This window comes from Drosophila albomicans, chromosome 3, assembly GCF_009650485.2.
Source record: "Drosophila albomicans strain 15112-1751.03 chromosome 3, ASM965048v2, whole genome shotgun sequence".
Lineage (NCBI taxonomy): Eukaryota > Metazoa > Arthropoda > Insecta > Diptera > Drosophilidae > Drosophila > Drosophila albomicans.
In genome coordinates this window covers 6369814-6393089 of record NC_047629.2, presented here as the reverse complement: position 1 = coordinate 6393089, position 23276 = coordinate 6369814, and the positions used below count along the sequence as shown (strand labels likewise).

General features: G+C 38.2%; 9 protein-coding genes across 10 annotated transcripts; 3 read left to right on the top strand and 6 right to left on the bottom strand.

The window, feature by feature from the left end:
* Positions 1-296: 296 nt before the first annotated feature.
* Positions 297-7208, bottom strand: LOC117571949 (protein lin-54 homolog). Of its 2 annotated transcripts, none has more exons than XM_034254446.2 (5): positions 6801-7208; positions 2349-3937; positions 1324-2288; positions 1113-1252; positions 297-1047 (listed from the first exon to the last, which is right to left on the bottom strand). In XM_034254446.2, exons 1-5 carry the CDS (start codon positions 6826-6828, stop codon positions 716-718), a joined length of 3054 nt encoding a protein of 1017 aa, XP_034110337.1. In that variant the 5' UTR covers positions 6829-7208; the 3' UTR covers positions 297-715. The 2 variants fall into 2 exon arrangements, with proteins under 2 accessions (XP_034110337.1, XP_034110336.1); XM_034254445.2 differs by lacking the exon at positions 6801-7208 and adding an exon at positions 4008-4118.
* Positions 4375-6174, bottom strand: LOC117571951 (elongation factor Tu, mitochondrial). The gene is made up of 2 exons (XM_034254451.2): positions 6011-6174; positions 4375-5940 (listed from the first exon to the last, which is right to left on the bottom strand). Exon 2 carries the CDS (start codon positions 5929-5931, stop codon positions 4462-4464), a length of 1470 nt encoding a protein of 489 aa, XP_034110342.1. The 5' UTR covers positions 5932-5940; positions 6011-6174; the 3' UTR covers positions 4375-4461.
* A 993-nt stretch (positions 7209-8201) lies between the features above and the next one.
* Positions 8202-15112, top strand: LOC117567773 (growth factor receptor-bound protein 2). Its single transcript, XM_034247972.2, has 6 exons — positions 8202-8296; positions 9091-9358; positions 12590-12687; positions 12763-12882; positions 12959-13124; positions 13340-15112. Exons 2-6 carry the CDS (start codon positions 9281-9283, stop codon positions 13511-13513), a joined length of 636 nt encoding a protein of 211 aa, XP_034103863.1. The 5' UTR covers positions 8202-8296; positions 9091-9280; the 3' UTR covers positions 13514-15112.
* A 540-nt stretch (positions 15113-15652) lies between these two features.
* Positions 15653-16336, top strand: LOC117567774 (uncharacterized). The gene has a single exon (XM_034247973.2). It carries the CDS (start codon positions 15728-15730, stop codon positions 16313-16315), a length of 588 nt encoding a protein of 195 aa, XP_034103864.1. The 5' UTR covers positions 15653-15727; the 3' UTR covers positions 16316-16336.
* On the bottom strand, positions 16323-17640 carry LOC117567772 (GPI mannosyltransferase 1). The gene has a single exon (XM_034247971.2). The coding sequence runs from the start codon at positions 17638-17640 to the stop codon at positions 16348-16350; it is 1293 nt and encodes a 430-aa protein (XP_034103862.1). The 3' UTR covers positions 16323-16347.
* LOC117567777 (uncharacterized) lies at positions 17507-17878 on the bottom strand. The gene has a single exon (XM_034247976.2). It carries the CDS (start codon positions 17876-17878, stop codon positions 17681-17683), a length of 198 nt encoding a protein of 65 aa, XP_034103867.1. The 3' UTR covers positions 17507-17680.
* A 3-nt stretch (positions 17879-17881) lies between these two features.
* On the bottom strand, positions 17882-18142 carry LOC117567775 (uncharacterized). The gene has a single exon (XM_034247974.2). The coding sequence runs from the start codon at positions 18140-18142 to the stop codon at positions 17882-17884; it is 261 nt and encodes an 86-aa protein (XP_034103865.1).
* Positions 18018-18639, bottom strand: LOC117567776 (cx9C motif-containing protein 4). Its single transcript, XM_034247975.2, has 3 exons — positions 18455-18639; positions 18216-18366; positions 18018-18154 (listed from the first exon to the last, which is right to left on the bottom strand). The coding sequence occupies exons 1-3, from the start codon at positions 18516-18518 to the stop codon at positions 18142-18144; spliced, it is 228 nt and encodes a 75-aa protein (XP_034103866.1). The 5' UTR covers positions 18519-18639; the 3' UTR covers positions 18018-18141.
* Positions 18640-19179: 540 nt separating this feature from the next.
* On the top strand, positions 19180-21175 carry LOC117570198 (dr1-associated corepressor homolog). The gene is made up of 2 exons (XM_034251685.2): positions 19180-19427; positions 19606-21175. The coding sequence occupies exons 1-2, from the start codon at positions 19386-19388 to the stop codon at positions 20698-20700; spliced, it is 1137 nt and encodes a 378-aa protein (XP_034107576.1). The 5' UTR covers positions 19180-19385; the 3' UTR covers positions 20701-21175.
* The last annotated feature ends 2101 nt before the right edge of the window (positions 21176-23276 follow it).

Here is a 23276-nt window from a genome sequence, read left to right as displayed (position 1 = left end):
TCGAAACTAGATACACAAAATTACACTATGTAACTGAAGTTGTTGGTGAATAAACAAGCTAGACTCGAAAACAATTCAAAAGCATTTCTTCAATATTTGTTAAAGGAATAATTGAACAGGGGCGCTTATTGGTAGTAGTGCCCTTGCATGTAATTTATATTTGTAGATTTCATTACTACAATGCAATTTCTTTCAGATGTTTAGTTCCGTATCCGAGGCATCAGCCGAATAAAGTAAATAATAATAGTTATAGTAAAAGACTTTATTGATATGTTCAATCATTTCAAATAGATACACAAATGTGGTAACGTATGTTTTATTAAATTTTAATTTATTTACATACACAAATAAGGGGAGTCATTTCCAAAATGATCAGTTTGTTAGCTAATATTACTAGATTGCTACAAAATGCTTCCCTCAGTTAAAGTTCTTACATTCGCTACGGTATTAGAATTACAAATGCTATATACACATACACAATAAGTATATAGTCATTGCTAATATTCAATCGTTATGATAATTTTGTTTTTAATTTATTTGCACTTTACACGTTAAGGTCAACTTTTAGAAAGCATAATTTGAAGAACAAATTGCAAATTAAGAATCGCTTTGAACTTATTATCTAATATGTATATGTGCATCATATGTTTAGAATAACAAGCAAGAAATAAAACATCATCGAATACATCATAAATAATCGTCAAGCGCATTTTGTTTAGGCCGTCGTCTTGGGATCGTCCATTTGAATTGTATCGTTCTTTTCCTTGGCAAATGTTATTATTTGGTTCAAACTTTCACCCAACTCTTCCATAACTTCACGTTCAGTATCCTCAATGGGTAAGTTTTGTTTCTCATGCATAACAATGCGGGATATCATGCACATTATAGTCGCCTCTATAACATCATCTGTTAGATAAGCATTTGATCGGTTGTCGTGTGCGTGTGCTCCGTTCAGATCCTTCATTTTATTGGGACGCGACTTAACATCAGCCAGGCTATCCATAGAGTCCATGTCAACATCAGGGCGATCTTCCATATTTCGACAGCCTGTAAATTTATAAACAATGTCATTCCAATATCCTCCTATTTGTTAAACTATCTCGTATACGCACCTACGCATTTACACATGGCCGAACAAGGTATCTTGGCCTCGTAACATTCGCAGTAGTTCTTGAGGCAACCAGATCTCTTGCAATTGCAGCCCTTGTTATGCAAACGCATATCCCCAGAGTTTGGCGCCGTAATTTTCGGTCTATTGGAAATGGAAATATACATAATTTATTTATATCATTATGCATTGTGGGTTAAAAGGGAAATACTCACTTAAAAGCACTAGGATTACGCTCTAGACAGCTGCGTATTGCGCGCTCGCGCTTCACCTCATAGTCCAGATTGTTGAAGCAATCCTTGCAAGTACAATCCTGACAGAATTCACCATTGGCAAAACAGTCGCAGTAAAGTTTCAAGCATTGCGATTTACTACAGTTGCAGTGCTTACGACGAGATCCGCCGAGTGCTTCAATTACAGTGGTTGCCGCTGGCGCTGGAGTTGGAGGTGGTGGTGGCTTCAAAATGTCAAACAGCGGCTTCCCAGGCACAGAGGATTTATTCGCCTGCGCTGTGGTTGACTGTGATTTCTGTTGCTGTTGTAGTGGTTTAGTTGCTTGGGGCGACTGTTGTTGCTTATGCTGCTGCTGTTGCCTGAGCTTGGCCTGCGCCTGCGCCAGTACCTGTCTCTGTTGCTGCAATTTCATCTGCTTGAATCGTATTTGTTGCGGTGACAGCGTGGTGGGACGTCGCAGCTTGGAATCGGCCAGCGTATAGCCACGACGCATCGTTGTATTGAAAACAGTACGCGGCTTTCCTCCTTCGCCACTCTTGTTACAAATCATATACTTGACACCATTGGCATCGCTCTTTGTGACCAGATTGTAAACCTTTCGGGTTTCACCACTGTTACTGCTGCTGCTGCTATTGCCGCCCTGCACCGCGACCCTCTGTACAGTCGTCGGCCGTGTTGCCGCCAACTTTTGCATCTGTTGTTGCGTAGCTGGCGTCGTTGTTGTTGTTGCGGTAGCTGATGCCGATATTTGTGGCATGGAAATGACATAGCGCGCCTTTTTTGCATCGGGACCAGCAGTCTCGTTGCTGTCGTTAATTAGATGCTTGATTTGCACATTGAGATCTGAGAGGCGATGCTTCCGTGCGCCCTCCAAGTTGGCGTTATTACTGACACCCTTGCCGGGCGCTTTGCCATGGACTGCACTTACCGGTGTGCCAGCTACTCGCTGCAAACAAAATTAAAAATGCTTATTCAATCGTTTTTTGCTTGGAGCTATGCTACTCACCCTAGGGACCAATGTCTGCATAGATGGCAATGGCACAATGCTGCCACCCATTGTTTTCATAACAATTTTGCTTGTGCTACCCACAGAGACAGAGACTGTTGGATTGCTGCTGGGACGTCCAAGTGGCACCCTCTGTGGACTAGTGCTCACCTTGCTGGCACCGCCGCTGTTGGGCAAGACTCGTACATACTGCACTCCACTCTTGCCTGGTAGCTGAATGGCATGCAGTCCAGTTGGCGTGGTGCCTGTAGAAGCTGTATTTGCAGTGCCACTTGGACTAACACTGGAACTGGCGTTAGCATTGGCGCTGCCGCTCGCCGCTGGTTTCGGTGACAACTTTATAATGTTTTTACTGGCCACCACAATCTGCTTGCCCGTTAGGCTTTGAACTAACATTTTGCCTGTTGGCAGTGTGGCAGATGTTGCTGCTGTTGTTGGACTGCTGCCAGTACTGCTGTTGTTAACCGCCGTTGCACTGGAGCTGGGAACATTATTAATGACAGGCCGCAGCGATGATCCAGCTGATATTTGCTTCAGCGGACCCTTAATGATAACCTGCGTCGTTACTGGTTTGTTGCTGCTGGTATTGCTGCTGCTAGTAGAAGCTATTGCCGTTGCCGTTGCTGTGCTGCCTGATGGCTTCACGGATACAGCAGCGGCCTTAGCATTCAGCAGCATAGTCGGAGCAGCGCCTTGATTTAGTTTTATTAATTTACCGTCAGCGGTTCGCACCACTTTAATGGGCATCTTGCTACTCATTTGAATAGTTGTGGCTGCCGTAGCGGTTGTCGATGGTGCTGCAGCCGTAGAGTTTGTAACTGCAGGAGATGACTGAACAGAAGTATTGATCAACGTTGTGGGTTTGGATGAGCCAATGGTCGTCAATCCCTTGACAGCAATTGGTGCTATGGATGCCGAACTCTTTATTAAACCGGAACTAGTGATGGTCACACCTTTTGGCAGTACTGTTTGTCGTGTGCCACCTCCAGCAGCAGAAGATTGGGCAATCAATCGTGTAGATGCACCGCTGATTGGCAACTTCGCCGCTGCTCCGCCTGGAGTGGCAATGGATTTCTGCAGGAATAGCAACTTGCCATCAGCCATTTTAATTGGCGTCATTGTCACCCCGCTAAGATTCTTCGTTGCCCCCGCGGCTGGTGTTGCTATTGTGGTGCTGCCGATTTTCACTGGCACATTAGCAAAAGATTTTACTGGTTGTTGCAATTTGTTAAGGATTTTCACTTCCGTTCCTTGGGTTGTTGACTTGGTTGGCGTACTTACTATCCGAATTGGCCCGCCCAGCATAGTTTTCAATGCTGTACCTATAGGCGCTGGTGCCGTTAACCGTTTGTTCTCCAATATTCGGACGATAGATGGCTTTTTAATTTTTGGTGTATTCAACGATTCGTTTAGAGACGTTGAGAGAAACTCTTCCTCGCACTCGTCCGCATCATCTTCGTCCACATCGTCATCATCTTGTGCGATATCATTATCAGCTTGGCTCAAGTGTTGCTCTTTGGACGTTGTAGATGGCTCTAGCAGATCATAAAGAGTGAGCTCGGGCAACGGCGTGGTATCATCCAACTCATCTGTAAATGCAAAAAAAAAACATTCCAATTACAGTAAATTTATTGTAATTAGCATACGTTAGTTAGTTACCCTGTGCTCCCGAAACACGATAAGCAAACATGTTTGCACGCAATTAACTTTCAACTTTTTTCAATTCAATTTCAAAAACTTCTATGCTGAACGTCATCCCAGCTGTGAAGCGATAATAACCTTTCGTTGTACAACACTTGTCCCTCTTTATCACTGCCCAAGTTCGGCGAAACCTATCGAAAGCGACACAGCGTCAACATAGATAGTTATCGATAGACCCACTGCCGCGTGAGCGGGAAACTACACACATTTGAACATAAGATTTTTCGCTGTTGGTATTTATGGTTTATTAAAGTAATTGATTTGATGAGCCTTATAAAATATTAAACGCATTGCAAAACTTTTGTAACAAAATGGATAAAAGTGATTAAACTATAAATGTAAATTTATTTAAGACTGCAGCTGTGGCGTGTCTTGCTAAACTGGGGATGCCAAATACAGATGCTCTTTATTATTACTTTTTAGCAGCCTCCTTCTTCTCGCGCGCCTTCTTGCCCTCCGTCAGCTCGGAACGCTGTGTTTCCGTCAGTCCACTCATTATTTTTGTTACAACGCCCGTGCCCAGTGTCAAGTTGCCATCACGAAGTGTGAAACGCTGACCTTGCTCCAAGACCATGGGACGAATCAATCGCAGAATTAACTTAGTATCTTCGCCTGGCATGACCATCTCCTTGTCTGGTATTTGCACCTGAACTGCACAATCCCACGTACGCGAAAACATTTGCAGCTGAATAAAGGACATAAAGGGCTTAGTGCGGCCACCTTCCTCTTTGGAAAGAATGTAAACTTGTGCCTCCAACTGGTCCAATGCCTTGACACTGCCCGGCTTGCACATGACCATGCCGCGTTTGATATCATCACGCTTAACACCACGCACCAAAGCTCCCAACTGATCACCCGCCTGCGCCTCCTCCAGGATCTGATGGAACATCTCCACACCAGTGACTGTCGACTTTAGCACCTTATTATAGCCCACAAACTCGCATTCCATGCCCTTCTTGACAACACCACGCTCCAGGCGACCGGTAACAACAGTTCCACGACCGGGAATCGAATACACATTTTCCACAGGCAACAAGAACGGTTTGTCCAGCTCGCGCACTGGTGTCGGTATAAAGGTATCCACCTCATTCAGCAATTTCAGAATAGCCTCCGAGCCGATTTCGGGATTCTTGTCCTCCAGCGCACACAATGCGGAGCCCTTTATCACGGGAATCTTATCGCCATCATAGCCCATCTCGGTCAACAGCTCGCGAATCTCCATCTCGACCAAATCAACCATTTCTTGATCGGCAGCATCTACCTTATTAATGAATACCACAATGTGATCGATGCCAATTTGCTTGGCCAGCAGCATATGCTCCCGAGTCTGAGGCATGGCACCATCTGTGGCAGCCACAACCAAAATAGCTCCATCCATTTGAGCCGTGCCCGTGATCATGTTCTTAATGTAATCGGCATGTCCTGGGCAATCTGTGTGGCCATAATGGCGGGTTTCCGTCTGATACTCGACGTGAGCCACATTGATGGTAATACCTCGAGCTTTTTCCTCTGGCGCATTGTCGATTTCATTATACTTTTTGCTTTCGGCCAGTTTCTTGTCGGCTAGCACTTTGGTTATGGCCGCTGTCAGAGTAGTCTTGCCATGATCCACATGACCAATGGTGCCCACATTGCAGTGAGGTTTGGTGCGCTCAAAGACCTTCTTTTCGTTGGCATATGATCTCACATACTGTTGCATGTTTCCCGTCGCCGCGGACGCAGCAGCAGGCAAACGCTGCCAGCTCTTGGTCAATGCTGCACTGGCAGCCAGGTGGCGAGTGTTGCGTTGCAACCGCGCTGCTGTGCTCAAAGTACGCCGGCTGCAGCGGATTGCAAGGCTGCTGTTGCGGCAGACGGCAGCGGCAAATGCTTGCGACATCATTTTGTTTGCCTATATACGATAATTACGTTTGGTGATGTGTATATTACTAGACGAGTAAAAATCTGAGCCTTTTACTTACAATTTTCTTGTAAATGCAAAGTTATTTACAAATTTAATTGATAAATTTGAAGAAATCGACGAAAATTGCGTAAACCTTAAAATGTGCTGCCCGTCAGCCCTGCCAGATCAAGTACCTAATCTGCTGAAGGAGTTGCCACATTACCGAATAAAGTATATGCGACTGGAATTTTTACATAGTGGCAACTTTATTTATGTTACGCAGGGAAATTTTGTTAATGCGTTATTTATATTAGAATTATACGCCTCGATTATACAGATTTGCGATTTAATCAAAATTCCTTTATTTAGATACTAATTATCTTATTAAAGTCGATTGATTCCAAGGCATACTTCGAGAAAAAGGCCATATTGAAGGCAACTCCCCCCCACAGACTGTACCTGGGTTGTACACACTCACACATGCTATACGCTATAAACAGCCTTGCCATATTGTTTTTAAGATGATTAGGTATTGTTAAAACGATTTATTAGCAATACAAGTTATCAAAAATCAACAGTTACGACGTATTCCGACCAAAATAGATATTATTTTTTATGCAACCTCATTTGTCAAATCAACTATTCATCTGCACGTCCCTTTCTTCTTCTAAATAGTTACATATATTGCCATAATTATGCTTGGCAAAATTTGCGCGCCAGCAATTTACATACATACACACATCTAACGTATGTATGTCAACCGCCAGCCCAAAATTGACGTACACGCGTTGTAGTGACTGGCCACAATCATAGAGGTTGAAAATTCAATTTAAAATAAAGATACTTTGCCTTGGGAGCGTGGAACTTACCCATTTCAGAGGTGACGCTGGCATCCATTGTATTATCCAACTATGTGTTAGTTGTTTGCTTGATATGACTTGAGATCCGTTTGTTATGATATTTGTGCGCGCACAACTCAAAACAAAAAGAAAAATCGTATGTCTGCTTTTCCTGTGTCTACGACAAGCAGTTACGATGCGAGGTAAATCAACTCAACGTGCAAACACTGCGAATTCCGCAAAACAATTAATTATTCACCTTTCATTTGGCCTACAATTGCCCTGATACACACACTATTCACGTTTTCCGTCAGATACTTTTTCGTCTAAGTATTCAAAATTCAATTTAAATTCAATTTTTATCACAACTGCTGCATGTTACTCGAACGAAGAGGGTTACCAGAGTTGTTTTTATAGCCCATACACACGGTTGTACAACGACGACTCACAACACATATTAATCAGTATATTTTCTTTAATACGAGCACACATTTTTTGGTGGAAAACTTTTTTTTAATATTTGCTTGTTTTGTTGCAAATTAAAATAAAGTAAATGTTAATTTGTTAATAAGCGTTTTATTTTTATAATTTTTTGTCACAGCAACAAATTTGCGTTAAGGTTCCAAGGAACTTCAGATCGAAACTATTTGAATTCTTAGGGCTGTTGAAAATACATCGAAGTATTAATATATCGATAATATTTTTCTAAAGTGGTTTATATCTATATCGGGATTTCTTATCCAAATTTTTAAATATGAATTTTTTGGTATTTTAGCAATATGTATTTTAAAGAATTTAGAAACGATTTGATCACTGAATTAATTATTTGCTGTGATAATAAATAATTTGTAGAGTTCGTATGACGGATTCTGGCACAACTCTAATAAAATAAAATATATAAGAATTATAATAATATCTTCTTATTATTTTAGTGAGATTATGGGAGTTAAAAACAAAGTCAAAAACATAAAATATATTTATATATTGTTATTGATATATTTTTGTTTTTTTTTTTTCAAAGAAAATATTAACATTACCATATTTAACAATATTCGACAGCCCTAGAATTTTAGAGCTACCAACCTATCTACTTCGTATTTCAGAACCAAGAATCGATAACGATTTATTCTTATGTGTATGTATTGCCACATATTGCAAAATGGCTTGACAGACAGGGCACATCGCTATCGAAAAAGGCGCGTTTTTCATGTTTAGTATAAAAGTATTGAAAATATTATCAATATATATTTTGCTTTGGTGAGATAGTTTTGGATGTATACAATATATAATTTATCTCGGCTATTAGAAATAAAGTTTAGAATAATTCATTGATTACTTTAGCATAATAACAGTTAATATTGAAATATATTTATTTTAAAAATGTATTATTAAAGAGGTAAAAATTACGATATCTACCTTAAAATATCGAATTTGTAATATATCATTATCGATGTATCAACCATCGATATCTCTTCGCCTCTATTTTGTTTAATGTTCAAAAAGGCCGAATCAAGTGAAAAAATAGTGTAAGCTGTGGAAAATCTCTTTAAAAATTATTGAAATATACTTTAAAAGATAATTTACGAAAGTTTCACATTAAACGCAATTTAAATAACTAAAATTCACCGAAATTTGTATATGTATTGTATGTCAGAGTGTGCGTGTGTGAGTGTGAATTGGTGGAGTTAAAAAATAAACAACAACGTCAGCTCTGAGTATTGCAGCATTGCCAGCAGAAACTACACGCCCTGCCTTGCATCGATATGTCTAGTGTTATTAATAATTACACATCTGATGTGTTTAACTAACAAGCAACAACAAATTGTAGAATGTTGCATTATACATTGATTGCATGTGTTTGAATAGTATTTTATTTATGCAAAGAACTGTTATCGGTTGTCGGTAAAATACATACTGCTGGCAACGCTCTGTAAGCTAAATTCTCTTTCGCACGCACACACACACACATACATGCGCACTTATACATATACCGAAACCGACACCGACACATCCAGCCGTCTGTCTGTCATTCGCAGTTGCTTCGCCGTGAGTGCCGCTTCCACCACTACGCGTTTGTTGCTGTTGCTCTGTTGCTGGCCTGGCTGCGGCCCCGTCATCGTCGTCGTCGGTGTATTTTTAATCACTTTTCTCGCTGGCCTGTGGCTTCGAAAAAATATTATACTAATTCAAAGACGTGCAATCAATATACATATTATTGTTTATATAATAAGTTGTGTTTTCAGTTAGTGCCGATTTTACTAAATGCAAATTGTAAAACGTACGTGAATTTTTTGTAATTTTTTCCACACAAATAATATAGCTAAGGGAGCAAACAACTAATAACAAATTGCATATATGTATGTATGTGTGTAATATGTATGTATATGTGTGCGTGAGCAACAAGGCTGATTAATTTAAAACAACAAAAAAAGTAACTAAACTAAACGGCAAACAACAAAGATAGTTCGAGTAGTAAAAAAAATAAAACACAACTCAGGCAATACAACAAAATGGAAGCAATTGCCAAACATGATTTCTCGGCGACGGCTGACGATGAACTTAGTTTTCGTAAAACTCAAATTCTAAAGGTAAGTCAGCATTTTGCATACACTATATACATGCATTATTCTCATTCATATATTCATGTCGTTAGTTAAAATATGAATAAAACAAAAACAGAGCGAGGCTGCAATTAACGCCAACGACTTCGTCGAGTCCTTTTTACACATTTCTGCTGCATGCATAATTTGTTGAGTTTTGTCGTTGTCGTTCTACTCTTGTTGTCGTCTGACGTTACGTTATCATTGCACACCTTTTAACCCACATTCGTCACTTCAAGCCTGATGTATTAGTTACAAATGTGAGCAGACAACGACGAAGTTGCTGTCGTTGTCGCTGTTAAGCAGTTCAAATGTGCATCCCATCCAAACACTAACTACCTACACCAGTATTTCAACCTTAACATAGCCTTAACAGAACAAAGAACGGTGTAAACGCAAAGCGTGATTATCTGAAAATCGCGCACTTTGTAAGCCGCATAAACTTCGCTCTCTTATATATCGCCGCACACAGCTGGAGACAGCCAGCCAGCCGAGAGCTCCAAGGATCGAAATCTTCTGAGGCGAGTCTGGTTTTTTTTGTTTCCCTCTCCCGCAATGCCCTGCTGGCTGCTTCTAGCCGCCACTCCCACTGCTTGTTGCCAAGCTCTCCTTTGACTCTGACTGGATGGAGGCCCTTAAAGCCATTGAATCTCTTTGTTTTGGCTGTGAATTTTCAGGTTTCTTGTTTGTCTGTTGTCAGGTGGTGCAAGTTCTTGCTGTTGATGTAGTTCTTGTGGTTTCGTTTTTCTTTTTTTTTTCCTTTCTGTCTATTCGCTCTTGTCGTAGGTTAGTCACTCAGCTGGGCAGGTTTTCGTATGGAATCTCGGTAGGGTCATTTGAGAGCTTTCATATTTGATTGATGATAATCACAACATCATGACTACAAGAGTCGACTTCTGCTTTATCAGAACAGCTGCATTGCAAGCTGATCTTAATGTGCATTTATTTATTTACGATTCTTAAATGCAAACGCGCAGCTTATCAGTGGCAGCTGATAACGCTGAAATGCTGCTAGCACGCTTTGCAAGTTCATTTAACTTGCATGCAGCTAATTCCGGTTATCAAAAGGCTGAAAAAGAAGAAGCGGCAAACAAAATATGCTATCTAGCCACTCAAATTGAGAGCGAGAGCGCGAGAGAGAGGCCAACAGTGTGAGGCGCGCTTAGTCATACATATGCTCTCTTTCTCTCGTGCTCTGGCTGTTTGTTTTTTTTTTTTTTTTTTTTTTTTTAAGGCGCAGATAATAATAAATATACATAGATTGGAATGTGGGTGAACAATTTTGACTTAGCTCAACTCGGGTATGATTCAGTTGAAAGCGAAATGCCGGTTTCATTTAAATCAACAAAATACATACATATGAAATACGAAATTCCGAATTAATCCATACAATGAATTAACTGAAATGGCTTTGTTCTTTTTATTGGCATACAGTGAAAGCTATTAACGGATTTATCGACACATGCCTTTATAAGGTTGTAGCAAACTTAGAATTGCAAATAATATAGATGCTAGATTTGAATTTTCAATCGATTCACTTCCTTGATTGTCCACTTTAATGATAATTTACTGTATCATAAATTGAGACGCTTTTTTATTGTTTTATTAGAAATTCAAGCAAACAAATTTAATAAATATGTACATTACCTTAATCACATCAACAAAAAGAGATCACTTTGAACCAAAATCTTTTAAGTAGAAATAAATAAATATTTTGACCAAATTTAAAAGGAAAGTTATTTTGCAACACGATGCCGCAAATAGATAAAATTGTACATAGTTATACATATATGAGGGAATATACATATAAATCTTTCGTTATAAAACATTTCCGCTGTGACGTTTGTATGAATAAAACGTGCCTAAAAATAAACAATATACGATTCTGCCTGGCATTCTAAGCTATAGAATGCTATGCTAATTACTATTTCCAGTTAGCCGGGCTAAAATATTTGACAACAATATGAACTGCAACAAAAACAAACAAAAGCAACAGTCGTAATTGATTTTTATATAAGCACAAAAAGCACGCGCAAAATAATAATACTTATCTTATGTACATATGTATTTCCCCCACTGTTGTTTACGCCCATCTTTTCTTGAAGATTTACAATATTTGCAATTTTGTTAAGTAACAAATTAGTTAAAATGTGTTAATTACTGCTTTACCTACTTTAATATAGGTTATTCATATACGATATGCGATAATGCAAATGAATTATGCATCGAATGTATGAATGGTGTTTTGGGAACAACCTAACCTTTAATATTTATAAGTTATCAATTATAAAATTCTCAAAAGTAGAAACTAGCAATAAAACTGATAAAAATTGAGTTTGGTGCTATTCGGAACAGTCAATTTAGATTTCCGCGGATTCGGTATTCGGAGTAAGAGAATTGAACTGCACCAATCGAGCAATTATTGTTGCGTTGACACTATTTCAAAATGATTGAATAAATGCATTGTTGTAGCCTCGGACACCAGAAATGGTTCCATTGAATATAGGAATTCACGTACTCCCAGTGCTCAAAGTATATTACTTACCATGTCGAGTTGTGACGTGACGTGGTCCCATTGAATACTGGGAACAATTCTTATCATATATTGTGTTGTTTACTTTGAAACAGCGCATGTTGGCCCAACAGATACATACTCGTATATTTGTAGCTTACCCACTTATCTCATCTTTGTAGATATACCCTTTGACCGTAGACAACGGTTATGCCCAGCCTTTTGATACGCATGGATTTACTCCTTGCGTGGGTTATTCACTTCTATATTTCCATTTATATAGTTTATAGGGTATCTGATAGTCTGTTGTCATTTATGTTGATAGCATTCCTACATCATGTTTTGTCTCTTGGTTTGTAATGCTTGTTGATTGCACCCTGACACAGTTTGGTTAAATGGACAAACAACTGAAAACTGTTTACAGAAATCTCTAGAAAATTTGAACAAATTCATAAACAAATTGAAGACAACCAAATACATATTTCTATGTATTTGTTAGCAAAGTACAATTGCCTGGCATTCAATTGTGACTCACTGTAAACCCATGAGTAAAAAGTTAAATGTGTGAATTTCCAAACGTATACTGTATACTGTGATATGTTTGCAACTCCATGGCGAAATGTCTTTCTCATGAATCACAACCATTAAGCTATATACTATATATCTTTCTATTGTTATTAAATCAATTAACAATACTTTTCTTATAGATATTAAATATGGAAGACGATTCAAATTGGTATCGCGCCGAACTGGATGGGAAGGAAGGGTTGATACCCAGCAATTATATTGAAATGAAAAATCACGAGTAAGTCTCATCTGACGTGGCTTCAGAAAACGCCAATGAAATCTAATTATATTTCTCCATATTGTTACATTTTAGTTGGTACTACGGACGCATCACACGTGCCGACGCCGAAAAGCTGCTCTCGAATAAACATGAAGGCGCCTTTTTGATACGCATCAGCGAATCCAGTCCCGGCGATTTCTCCCTATCCGTCAAGTAAGTAACTGAGAATAGTGTTTTTGAAATTTACAGATTGTTGATTTATATGTATTAATTGTCAATTGTTTATCAGATGTCCCGATGGCGTACAACATTTCAAAGTTCTGCGCGATGCACAAAGCAAATTCTTCCTGTGGGTTGTCAAGTTTAATTCCCTCAACGAACTGGTCGAATATCATCGAACGGCGAGCGTATCGCGATCGCAGGAAGTTAAATTACGTGATATGATACCTGAAGAGGTGTGTTCAGCAGACTATATAGAAACATTTACATATGTAGTACATATAATACATAATCTTTAGTACAATTAAATAGAGCATAGCACGAATATTTACCATGCGACACACATGGTCTATTTTATGCCTATGACATAGATTCTTTTTCGCATAAACAAAGTGTGCTGCCAGAAATAGTATATAGCAAGTCGGATCTAATCATATTGTACTCTTTGCAGATGCTTGTGCAGGCGTTGTACGATTTTGTGCCACAGGAATCCGGGGAATTGGACTTTAGACGCGGTGATGTCATCACCGTTACAGATCGTTCCGATGAGAATTGGTGGAATGGCGAGATTGGCAATAGAAAAGGCATTTTCCCAGCAACCTACGTGACGCCATATCATTCATAATAAACTCCGCGACCCCGCAACACACTCACATGCATTGGCAGCATACAACAACAAATTGAGAACCCACACACAACTAAATGCGAAACTAAAACACAAATTTCAAGTACTGTTCAACATTTTTAATATGAAACAACAACAAAATATGAGACGTATTTACATTATAAGCATATTGAGCCAAACGCATTTTTTTACGTTTTTGACATGCAGTTTGGATCCGTGTTCTAAATTGTAACAAATGATAAAATAATAATTTAAAAAATATGAATATACCAACTAAACGGATAACTGACAACTGCACCTTCTTATATTGATAAATATAAGGAATAGCACACTATATTATTACTGTAACAAAAGGATTTTTGATATAAATATATATTTTAAGTTTCATCAAATGTAATATTGTCTTGTGCTTCGAAATATCGTACATCACTCCCAAGGTATTCATTATTTTCAGAGTGTATGTAACAAGTGTAAGTGTATGTGTGGATGTGTGTGTGCGTGTGAGTGTGACCGATAAAGATAGAAAGAGGAATTTATGATAATTAAATATATATTAAAACAAATTATCAATAATTGAAAAGAAGAAGAGAAGAACAAAACACTACAGCTAAAACAAATTCACTATGAAAAAAAATTTTGCCTAAATGTCTCAAAGCGAAGACATTTAAAATAATTATTATCATTATTATTATCTTACTATAATATATATTTATATATATTAATGAATCGATATTAAGCGCAAGTTTTGCTTCAGTTGCACATGTTCGTACATTTTGACGCTCTTGTAACTAAATTATGTGAAATTTGTTTCCTCATCTAATAATGCATATATATATATATATATATATACAACTATATATATAGTATATACTTACACGTAGAATATAATTTTGCTTTTGGAATGTAATTGAATGATTTGATTTGTTTCTTAACAAGCCATGACCAACACACATATTTAATAAACATTCGTAACATGTTCATAAGGTATAAACGATTTCCTTGCTAATTACATTGTGCTATAATTAATTACATACGACATACTATATAATATTTTTAAATGCTTTTGCTTTCACGTAAGCGTTTTTCTCATCATTTTTCACTGACAAATAGTTGCACATTTTTAACATTATATACATACATATACATATACTTACATATTCATACAAATAAATATGAAGTTGCCAATATCAGTAATTAAACCGAAAACAAAATATTTTTTATATGTAATAACTGAAATCCAGAAAATTGATTTGATATCAAAAAGTTTACAATTTATCCGGCAGCTGGACACAAAAGATTTGCACTATTCTGCAGGCATTAAACATACAAGTAATCATTAGAAGTTGCAATTTACAAAATAATGAATCGTATCTAACCGTAACAATAATAACGATCACAAAGCAAAAACTGGATAAGCGAAAAACAAGGTTAAAACGTGCATAATACAAAAACAAAGTATATACAAATGACAAACATAGTATGATTCAGAGAAGCATTACAAATGAAAAAAAATAAAATAAATAAAAACCATGAAGAACATATGTATGTTCATAATTTAAGCAAAAACTGATTTATCTAATAAAACTATTAAAAATCCAACCGCATTTTCTGTGTTCAAATTAAATCCAAAGCCCAAAGCCTGAATTCATTCCGGCTATTGACATAAATTCTTCTTTAGTTCCTAGTTCAAAAATTTATGGTAGCCAAAGTCATGCAAATATTAACCTACATGCATGGACTACTATTTTAAATTTGAAAAGAGAAGAAGATAGTAAGGAGACAAATAGACTATTAAAATACCAGTTATATTTATATTGACGCCTCACTTTTTACATTAGCTTGTTGTCGCGCTATCATTAAAGTGTGAAAGTGAATAAATTACAATTTAATGAATTAACAAATTAAATGCATTTAATGTTCCCATATTAATTTTATTTTGTGCTTATTGCCAATAATTGCCATCAAAGGTCAGAGCACCTAAACTAACAATCAATTTAAAAATTACATTTTTTAAAGTAATTTAACAACTGTGCTTCACTGTTAATAACAGTGCTATAACAGTGTCGAAAGCTTTTTTATGGTGCAAGCTTTTGAATGCGTCAGAATTAAGCTTTCATTCAAGTTTTTTTTATTTCACAACTCACTCCAAATAAAACCAAAAAAAAAATTTTAGTTGAAGAAATATAAGCGTAAATTGTGATCCCTACGTATATAATGTCAATGGATCGTCAGGAAGAACAACAATTGGACAAACCAATTATGGAGCCTCCTGTTCTTAACATCTCCGGACGGCGTTCAACGAAACCACATCGCGTCAAACAAAATAAAAAAACCTCTGCAACATCTGCTGAACCAATATTTGATAATAAGCTATTCCCATTAATGTTAAGTAAAATATTGTTGAAACCTGAGCCACCTGTAAATACCAAACTGGCGCAATACGATCATCGATACTTGGGAGTTCTGTGCTTAAAAAATAAGAAAACTAACGTAAAAATTTATCATATGTTTCCCACCCGCGATAGTACTATGCGCACAGACTATGATAACACCGGAAAGATTTACGACGATAAGCCGGATATTCAAAGTTGGAATAATGTAACAACAGAAGCCATTTGCCCGGAGACTTTACGCCGCAGTGCGGTGACTTACTTTTCGAACGAGAAGTGGAACAAAGATGGAAATATTATGGAGGCGCAGTTTGATGAGTGGGAATTATCAAACAAGCTTCAAGAACTACGAATGCAGCAAATCAAAAACTTGTTCAATTATATAAAATTCCTGAAAATGAGTAAAAGTTGATCAAAAGTAAAATTGATTTGTTTTTAATATTGTTACAAACGTTTCTTATTGGTAATTTCAAAGCTCTTGCAATCGTAGTTAGTTATTAGCTGGGTTAAAATATAATTATTTATAATGAAAAATACAGCACCCTGTAGTCCAATCCAATTAAATGTATGCCAAGTTTTGAACTCCAGCAAATAGGCGGGCAAAAGCCATAGAGCTTGGCCGCAGATCCAAAGCACCAACAAAAATACACAACGACTGCAAGACATCAACTGAAACTTTGTCAAGCACAGCGGTAAGACCGCTAAATACCACACAAAGTACTGGGAGGTGACCACAGAATTGTAGGTCACGATTACAAAGGCCAGACTAAAGACACAAAATGGTAAAGTCTGCCGTAGTTGGGCAAAACTTACGCTTAGATAAACTACGAGTAATAGTTGAGGGCCCATAATAAGAAATTTGATGAATAATGTGGATTCCTCAGCTGCATCGGAGTTGTTCAGGTATTGCATCAGGAAGTATAATGAAAAATTGTGACGCACATCCTTGCGTACAAAGTGATAGAAATAGGATTCATGCAAGTACTGCCAACCATATATCTTATAGAAGGTTAAAGTGAAGACGGTGAATCCAATAAGCGTACCTAAAACCAAACAGATCTGCTGCTTATTTGGCACAACGATTCGCTGGATCAGTTCAATTGAATTTCGTATTGGGCCGCCGGACAGGCATAAATAGTAGGCCAGACTAAAAAAAATGGGATAAAGTCGTAAGTGTATCACGAATCCATGGGCGAGACCAGCACAGAAGACAGCAAAGTAGTTCGATGGTTGATCCTTTGACTTGACAAGTAGATATATGCAAGAGATAACGAAAAGGCTAGTAAAGCTATCACCGCTACCACGAGTCGAGATCACAGCCGTTAGTGGATTGTAGAGCCAACAGCAGGCCGAGATTATGGCCTTCTTTTTGATAGTAGTTGCCTCTCCTGCTTCTAAACGGACGAGGGCATATATGAGTTGGCCAACCAGCAAGTCACAAAGCGAGTAAATCAATTTTCCAAAGACGGGATGCAGCATAATGTTAGGTATTTGAATGTAGGCCATAATAGGGCTGTAGCGATAAGTGTGTCTTGCAAATGGTGTTCCGCCGTCCAAAATAAATCGAGCGCCATCGGTGACAACTTTGTAATCAATATCGGTATATGGCACTGTTGATTTGGCATCGTGTATTTGGGCATAGCAAATAAGTGTTAGTCGCAAGAAAGCCGAAATAACTAGATGAGCAGGGAAGCTTAGCTTCAATAGTTGTTGATATCCTCTCTGCCAATTCAACATGTTAGTTATCTATGTTATTGTGGGTGTTTCTTTCTTTCGTTTATAATTTGGTCTTTAATTCGGCAGCGCTTTTGCGTATACAATTCATGAATTGCTTAAACTCGGCGTCGCATATATTCTGCTGTACGTTTATATCCCGTGCAACGCAAGCCGCATATAAGGATGCAGACTCGGCGCACTTTGACAGCAATATTGGATAGTTACGGAGTCGAGTATTAGCCTTGCGCACCGATTCCATGCCTTATCGTTTGTGTGGAGGCACAGCTGGTCCTTTTAATGGCAATGGATCAGCAATGAAGGCGTCGTACAGCGGCTTGGAGAAGAACACGAGCAACGAAGTTGTTAAAAATGTTATTTGAAAAAGACGCGGATTGCGCTGAATCCACGAGCGTTTTGGTAAAACAGCTGTGCGACGACGTTGATTTGCTTGTTGTTGTTGTTTCTTGTCCAACAGATCCTGCAGTTCCTTTGGTGGCTTGTATTGCGGTACTGGTGTTGTCATTATTTGGTACTACTGTAAAGGCAAATGTGTGAATAATGTTGCAATTTAAGTATTGTTAATTTTCACAGCGCACCTGTTGCCGGTTTTAACGTTGGTGGCGATTTTTATATAGCTTTTTTGCAAATCAATACCACTGCAACAAAGGGATTCCTTATGCCACTTTAAACAGCAAACTCGCATTTGCTCAAGCACTTCAACGCATCTATCTTCTTGGTAATTATTTTCTGTAATTTAGTAATTTATTACAATTATAAGTTAAGTAGTACATGTGTTTTACATGCAAATTATTGCATAAGGTTACTAATGCATTACCTGATAAACAAGCTTGAATGCGGCATGCGTAAGGTTTACAAGGATCCTTACGCGCCTTAGACATTTAAAATTAAATTAGCTATGATTTGTAGTTTGACAACTGATTGTTTCGAAACTAAAAGAAAATATTACTCCTTTATATGACTGACTATTTTGATTTGCACGCAGAAAAAGCACTTCTGTTACAGTTTGGTATTTTTAAAGTAAAGTTTACGGTCTCACTCTACTGAACTAATTTACGTTATACATACGTTATAAATCGCGCAATAATTTAAGTAGTATTATTTTTATTTTGGAAGAACAAAGAGTTTCAATAACTTTAGTTTACAATTCAAATTAACTCTTTAAATTGTCAAAAATTGCGAAGAATATTTTTGTTAGACAAAACAAAACAAAAAAAAAACATCTAATAGCCCTTTTCCACTGCACTCAGTTTTTTTACGTTTCGAACTGACTTTTTTCTTATGGGTTTTCACATTGGGCGAACGTAACATTCGACCTGAACGAAGGAAAACCGAAAAAAAACCGAGATTTTTTGGTGCAGTGGAAATAGGCTATTAGATGAAAGTCCTAATATGCCATTAATGGTCACACTCACGTAATTAACAAGGTTGCCACACTGCTAAGGATACTGTGATTTTATAAAAGTCAAAGATTTATAAAATTAAATTCTAATTCATCGGAAATAGACAGCGTGGTGAAAAATCATTTAATAACATTTGCATAATATATATGAAGCAGCGTGTTTTTTTTATTTTAAATAAATCAAACATTGGGGTGAATTTCTAGGTGAATGTCTTGCCATTCACATAAAATGAACTATTAGGAACTGTTCTTGTGTAAAAAAACAAGCGAGCAATAAATTTGTTTCCAAAAACTTTTGTTTAAGTAATATCGCATTAATTTCGATATTGCATTGGACAGAGTAGAAATGCCGTCAAAGAAGAAAAAGTACAATGCACGATTTCCAGCTGTAAGTAGCGTGCTCACAGATATTTTACATCCACTTCCTTTCCATCAATAAATCTGCTGTGCGTGTTTCGCGATACCCAAACAGTTTATCAGTTGTGTGATTATGCTATAAGCAGTAAGCACGCTTGTACTACTATGACGATTAACATTAATGCTTATGTTGCTTCTATTTGTGGCAGGGTCGCATCAAGAAAATCATGCAGAGTGATGAGGAAGTTGGAAAAGTTGCACAGGCGGTGCCCATTATAATATCACGAACTCTGGAGCTCTTCGTGGAGTCACTTTTGACCAAAACATTGCGCATAACAACATCACGTAATGCGAAAACTCTTTCGCCATCCCATATGAAACAGTGCATAATGTCGGAGCAGCGTTTCGACTTCTTGAAAGAGCTGGTGCGGAATATACCAGATATCAGTGTGGCGGAGGAGGCGTGCAACTATAATGAGGACGATGTGCACAGCTCAGAGGAGCAATATCCTGACTCAGATACTCCCTATGACCTAAGCCTGCCATCGACTTCGTTACGCGGATTGCACCACAACGGCAATAGCAACAGCAATAATAGCAGTAACACTTATGTGCGATCTGTAAGCTTAAACGGCGTTGGCCTGAAACGTCACCATAACCCACCACCAGCCCCCACTCCGTCAGTTATAATGCAGACAGCAGCCTTGGCACAAATCCAGCAGCAAGCGAGGCCCTTACCCGCCAAATTGGCACGCTCCGAATCCACGCCTGCATACACTCCACGCGGCAGGCCGCCAAACAGCAGCAACAATAACAGTGTCCACTACAATAGTAGTAGTAGACAAATGCAAATGCAAACGCCAGAAACTGCCATACCTGCACCGATCTGCAGCTACGATGTGCTGAGCAAGCCAATTGTCAAGATCGATTATAGCAACGTGCAAATGCCAACGACAACAACTACAGCGGATGCGGCGGATAGCGGCAGCGCAGCAGCGGATACGACATTTAACTTTGATATTGCAGCCCCAGTTATAAACATTGATCTAACAAATATTGTAGCGGCGGGCACAACAATCAGCCAGCCGACTGCAAAGATCTGCTACGGCTTGCTGTCGGAGGACAATACCAGTGTCAGTGTCAGTGTTGGTGGTAACAATAACTCAATCTCTAAAATTGCATCGTCTGTCAACTGTATCGGTGGAAAGAGCAAAACTACTCCAATCATTCCAAAGGCCTCATCGGCACCAGCGCCAATCACTGAATCGCTATTTGAATTAGACGAAGACTATGACAACATTTAAGTAGAATTTGTAAATATGCGCTTATAAATTATTAATGCATTATTGTGTACTTTTAGAAATAAGTAAAAATCCCAGCCTCTTTCCACTATGTGAGCATCATATATACATTTCACATTTGACAATCCGTCACTGCAAATATGGAACAAAATGCGAAATGATGTTCTAATGTGAGTTTTTACATTTTAGGCAATCTAACATTTCAAACGCTTCCAATGGAAAGTCGACTTTTCACAATTGCTTCTGCTTGTGATAATTTTTTTTTTTTTTATTTCAAAATGCCATTTTGACAACTATGCCTGGTAAATGAAATCGTCTGGCAAATGTAGACTAGCCCAAATCTGGAAGTCTAAGAGGTCGTGAAATTTTGTAAAAGAAGAAAAAATAAATTTAATTCTGCTCAAAGTGGCAAGAGACTGTAGACACAGTAAATATTTTGGCAAATAAAGACCACTACGGATTTTAAAGTCTCGAGTTGTATTTCAGGTAAACTGCAAACAAGTGTACATAGTAATTTAAAAGGCGAATTTGTATTGTAAATACAATGAATATTAATTATATGTTCCTGTTTCCAATCAAGAGTCGAACTTGTATGAATACATAATTGTATTCAACGAATGATGATAAGATTAATAATCATTTTTCCTCACTAAACTGCGAAGAAACTGATAATAATATATTTTTATTTATTTTGCAATTTAGTTGCTAATTATATCCGAAACATATAATCGATATTTACTGTATATCAAATTTGTCTTACATTTTTAAATTGTACACTTTGAAGTTCTTTGATTATCGCGTTGTTGGGTACAATCTAAAGCTCATATTCCACAATGAAATCCTCAATGTCTGCAGTCCACTCAACGGCCAAATCTTGACGCAGCAGCTTTAGACGACGCTCAAACTCGAATTGTAAGAGTATGAGTATAGTGCGCTGTATATAGACAAACAGAGCCAGGAAGCTGGCGTGATTTAGCGTGTATAAACCGCTGGCACCAATGAAAAGAGGTTTTGTGGTCAATTGCAGGGCAAATGTTTCCAGCTGCTGTGACAAAGCCTTCGATAGCTTCAACGTATTGAACAATTGCAGCAGCTGTGTGGTGCGACGATACGCTGAGGTGATTGCCTCACAGCTCCAGTAGAATAAATAGAGATCCACATAAAGCATGGCGTAGAGCACTGTTAGTCCTACGACAGCCAACCAATTGCGTGATTCTTGATGCTCTTTGCCGTCCAACGCAAAGAAGATATATATACCATACAGAATGTTCTGAAAGAGATTCCAGAGGACAACACCCAATGTCATGAACTTGAGGTACACGGACAAATAGCGAGTTAAGGCCGTGATATGATAATGCTCTTGAGCCAACGATTGCAGATCTGATATCGTAAATAAGCTCAGCTGTAGCACTGGATTGATGCCGTCGCGCAATCGTAAAAGGCAAAGGGTCTCCCTTCGACGCAAACTGTAGTAATGTGATTCCAGTTGCAGATTGAGATTTTTGAAGCGGAAGAGCAGCTTCATCAATACCGTAAAGTACTGAAAGAATGTGCTGTGGATGACACTTAGTGCGGTGGTCACATATACCATTTGAGCGACCTTCCGGTAGTTTAGTTCCTGGGCAAAGTACAGACTTGCAACGAATACAAATACGGACTGTATTATCATGGTCCCCAGCTTGATTAAGTGGATGCAGTCCAGTTGGCGATTAGTTGCTGCTGTCGTAGGCAACCAAGAGCGAACAAAGCGCTTGTCCAACTTAAAAATCCAGCGTGTTAGTTGCAAAAAGACACGCTCGCGTTTCCGGCGAAAAACAATGATGATCACCATTAGCAGTATTCGTGTCATGACCATCCATCGATCCGTGTGTAGTATAATCATATTATCCTGAAAACTCGAATCCCAGGACGTCAAAAACATGGCGAGCATTGGCAGGCTAGCCAGGATCACAATGTTGCTGATGTAAGCGCACACGGTGAACCATTGTTTCGAGTAAATGCGCTGCCTCTCGTAATCCACGACACTGCTCAATGTGCCAATAAAGATGGCATAATAGCAGCCCAGCAGCAGTAGTCTATCCAGTAACTTGCGATGCCAATTGTTGGGCATTGAATTCCGAAAGTCAAGGGAAGCAAACAGTTCCAATGATGATAGTATACTGGCTTCAGTTGCACCTTTCAAATCCCAAGAACTCTGATTGTACTGATGATACACAAAATTGGATTTCGATTATTACGCTAATTACCAAATTCCGCTGAAGGGTTGTTGCGACCAACGTACCCAGCCGCTATTACTAAATATGTATATTGCATTTCGAGCTAGACAGTCAAGAAACTCAATAAAATCAGAGATTCAAAGTTAGGTATGGATAAAGAATACTACACTTGAAAAAATTAGTAATATTTTGTTTGGTAGATTTAGAAAATGAATAAGTTTCCTTATGGAGAAGTAGTACTGTACTTGTATAAAATAAATTGTAAAGAAATTTTCTTTAATTAAACGATTTCTAAAAATGGATAATTTTGTATTCCATTAAAAAATCGATGGTTTCTTAACCGACAAAAGAAGGTTCATGACT

Coding starts and splice junctions, on each gene's coding strand:
- LOC117571949 (XM_034254445.2), bottom strand. CDS start 4,038: ATGTTTGCTTATCGTGTTTCGGGAGCACAGG. Junction 3,938..4,007: donor TCGTGTTTCGGGAGCACAGG/GTAACTAACTAA, acceptor TTGCATTTACAG/ATGAGTTGGATGATACCACG. Junction 1,048..1,112: donor GGCCATGTGTAAATGCGTAG/GTGCGTATACGA, acceptor ATAAATTTACAG/GCTGTCGAAATATGGAAGAT.
- LOC117571951 (XM_034254451.2), bottom strand. CDS start 5,931: ATGATGTCGCAAGCATTTGCCGCTGCCGTCTGCCGCAACAGCAGCCTT.
- LOC117567773 (XM_034247972.2), top strand. CDS start 9,281: ATGGAAGCAATTGCCAAACATGATTTCTCGGCGACGGCTGACGATGAA. Junction 9,359..12,589: donor GTAAAACTCAAATTCTAAAG/GTAAGTCAGCAT, acceptor CTTTTCTTATAG/ATATTAAATATGGAAGACGA. Junction 13,125..13,339: donor GTGATATGATACCTGAAGAG/GTGTGTTCAGCA, acceptor TACTCTTTGCAG/ATGCTTGTGCAGGCGTTGTA.
- LOC117567774 (XM_034247973.2), top strand. CDS start 15,728: ATGTCAATGGATCGTCAGGAAGAACAACAATTGGACAAACCAATTATG.
- LOC117567772 (XM_034247971.2), bottom strand. CDS start 17,640: ATGTTGAATTGGCAGAGAGGATATCAACAACTATTGAAGCTAAGCTTC.
- LOC117567777 (XM_034247976.2), bottom strand. CDS start 17,878: ATGGAATCGGTGCGCAAGGCTAATACTCGACTCCGTAACTATCCAATA.
- LOC117567775 (XM_034247974.2), bottom strand. CDS start 18,142: ATGACAACACCAGTACCGCAATACAAGCCACCAAAGGAACTGCAGGAT.
- LOC117567776 (XM_034247975.2), bottom strand. CDS start 18,518: ATGTCTAAGGCGCGTAAGGATCCTTGTAAACCTTACGCATGCCGCATT. Junction 18,367..18,454: donor CATTCAAGCTTGTTTATCAG/GTAATGCATTAG, acceptor ACTAAATTACAG/AAAATAATTACCAAGAAGAT.
- LOC117570198 (XM_034251685.2), top strand. CDS start 19,386: ATGCCGTCAAAGAAGAAAAAGTACAATGCACGATTTCCAGCT. Junction 19,428..19,605: donor ACAATGCACGATTTCCAGCT/GTAAGTAGCGTG, acceptor TATTTGTGGCAG/GGTCGCATCAAGAAAATCAT.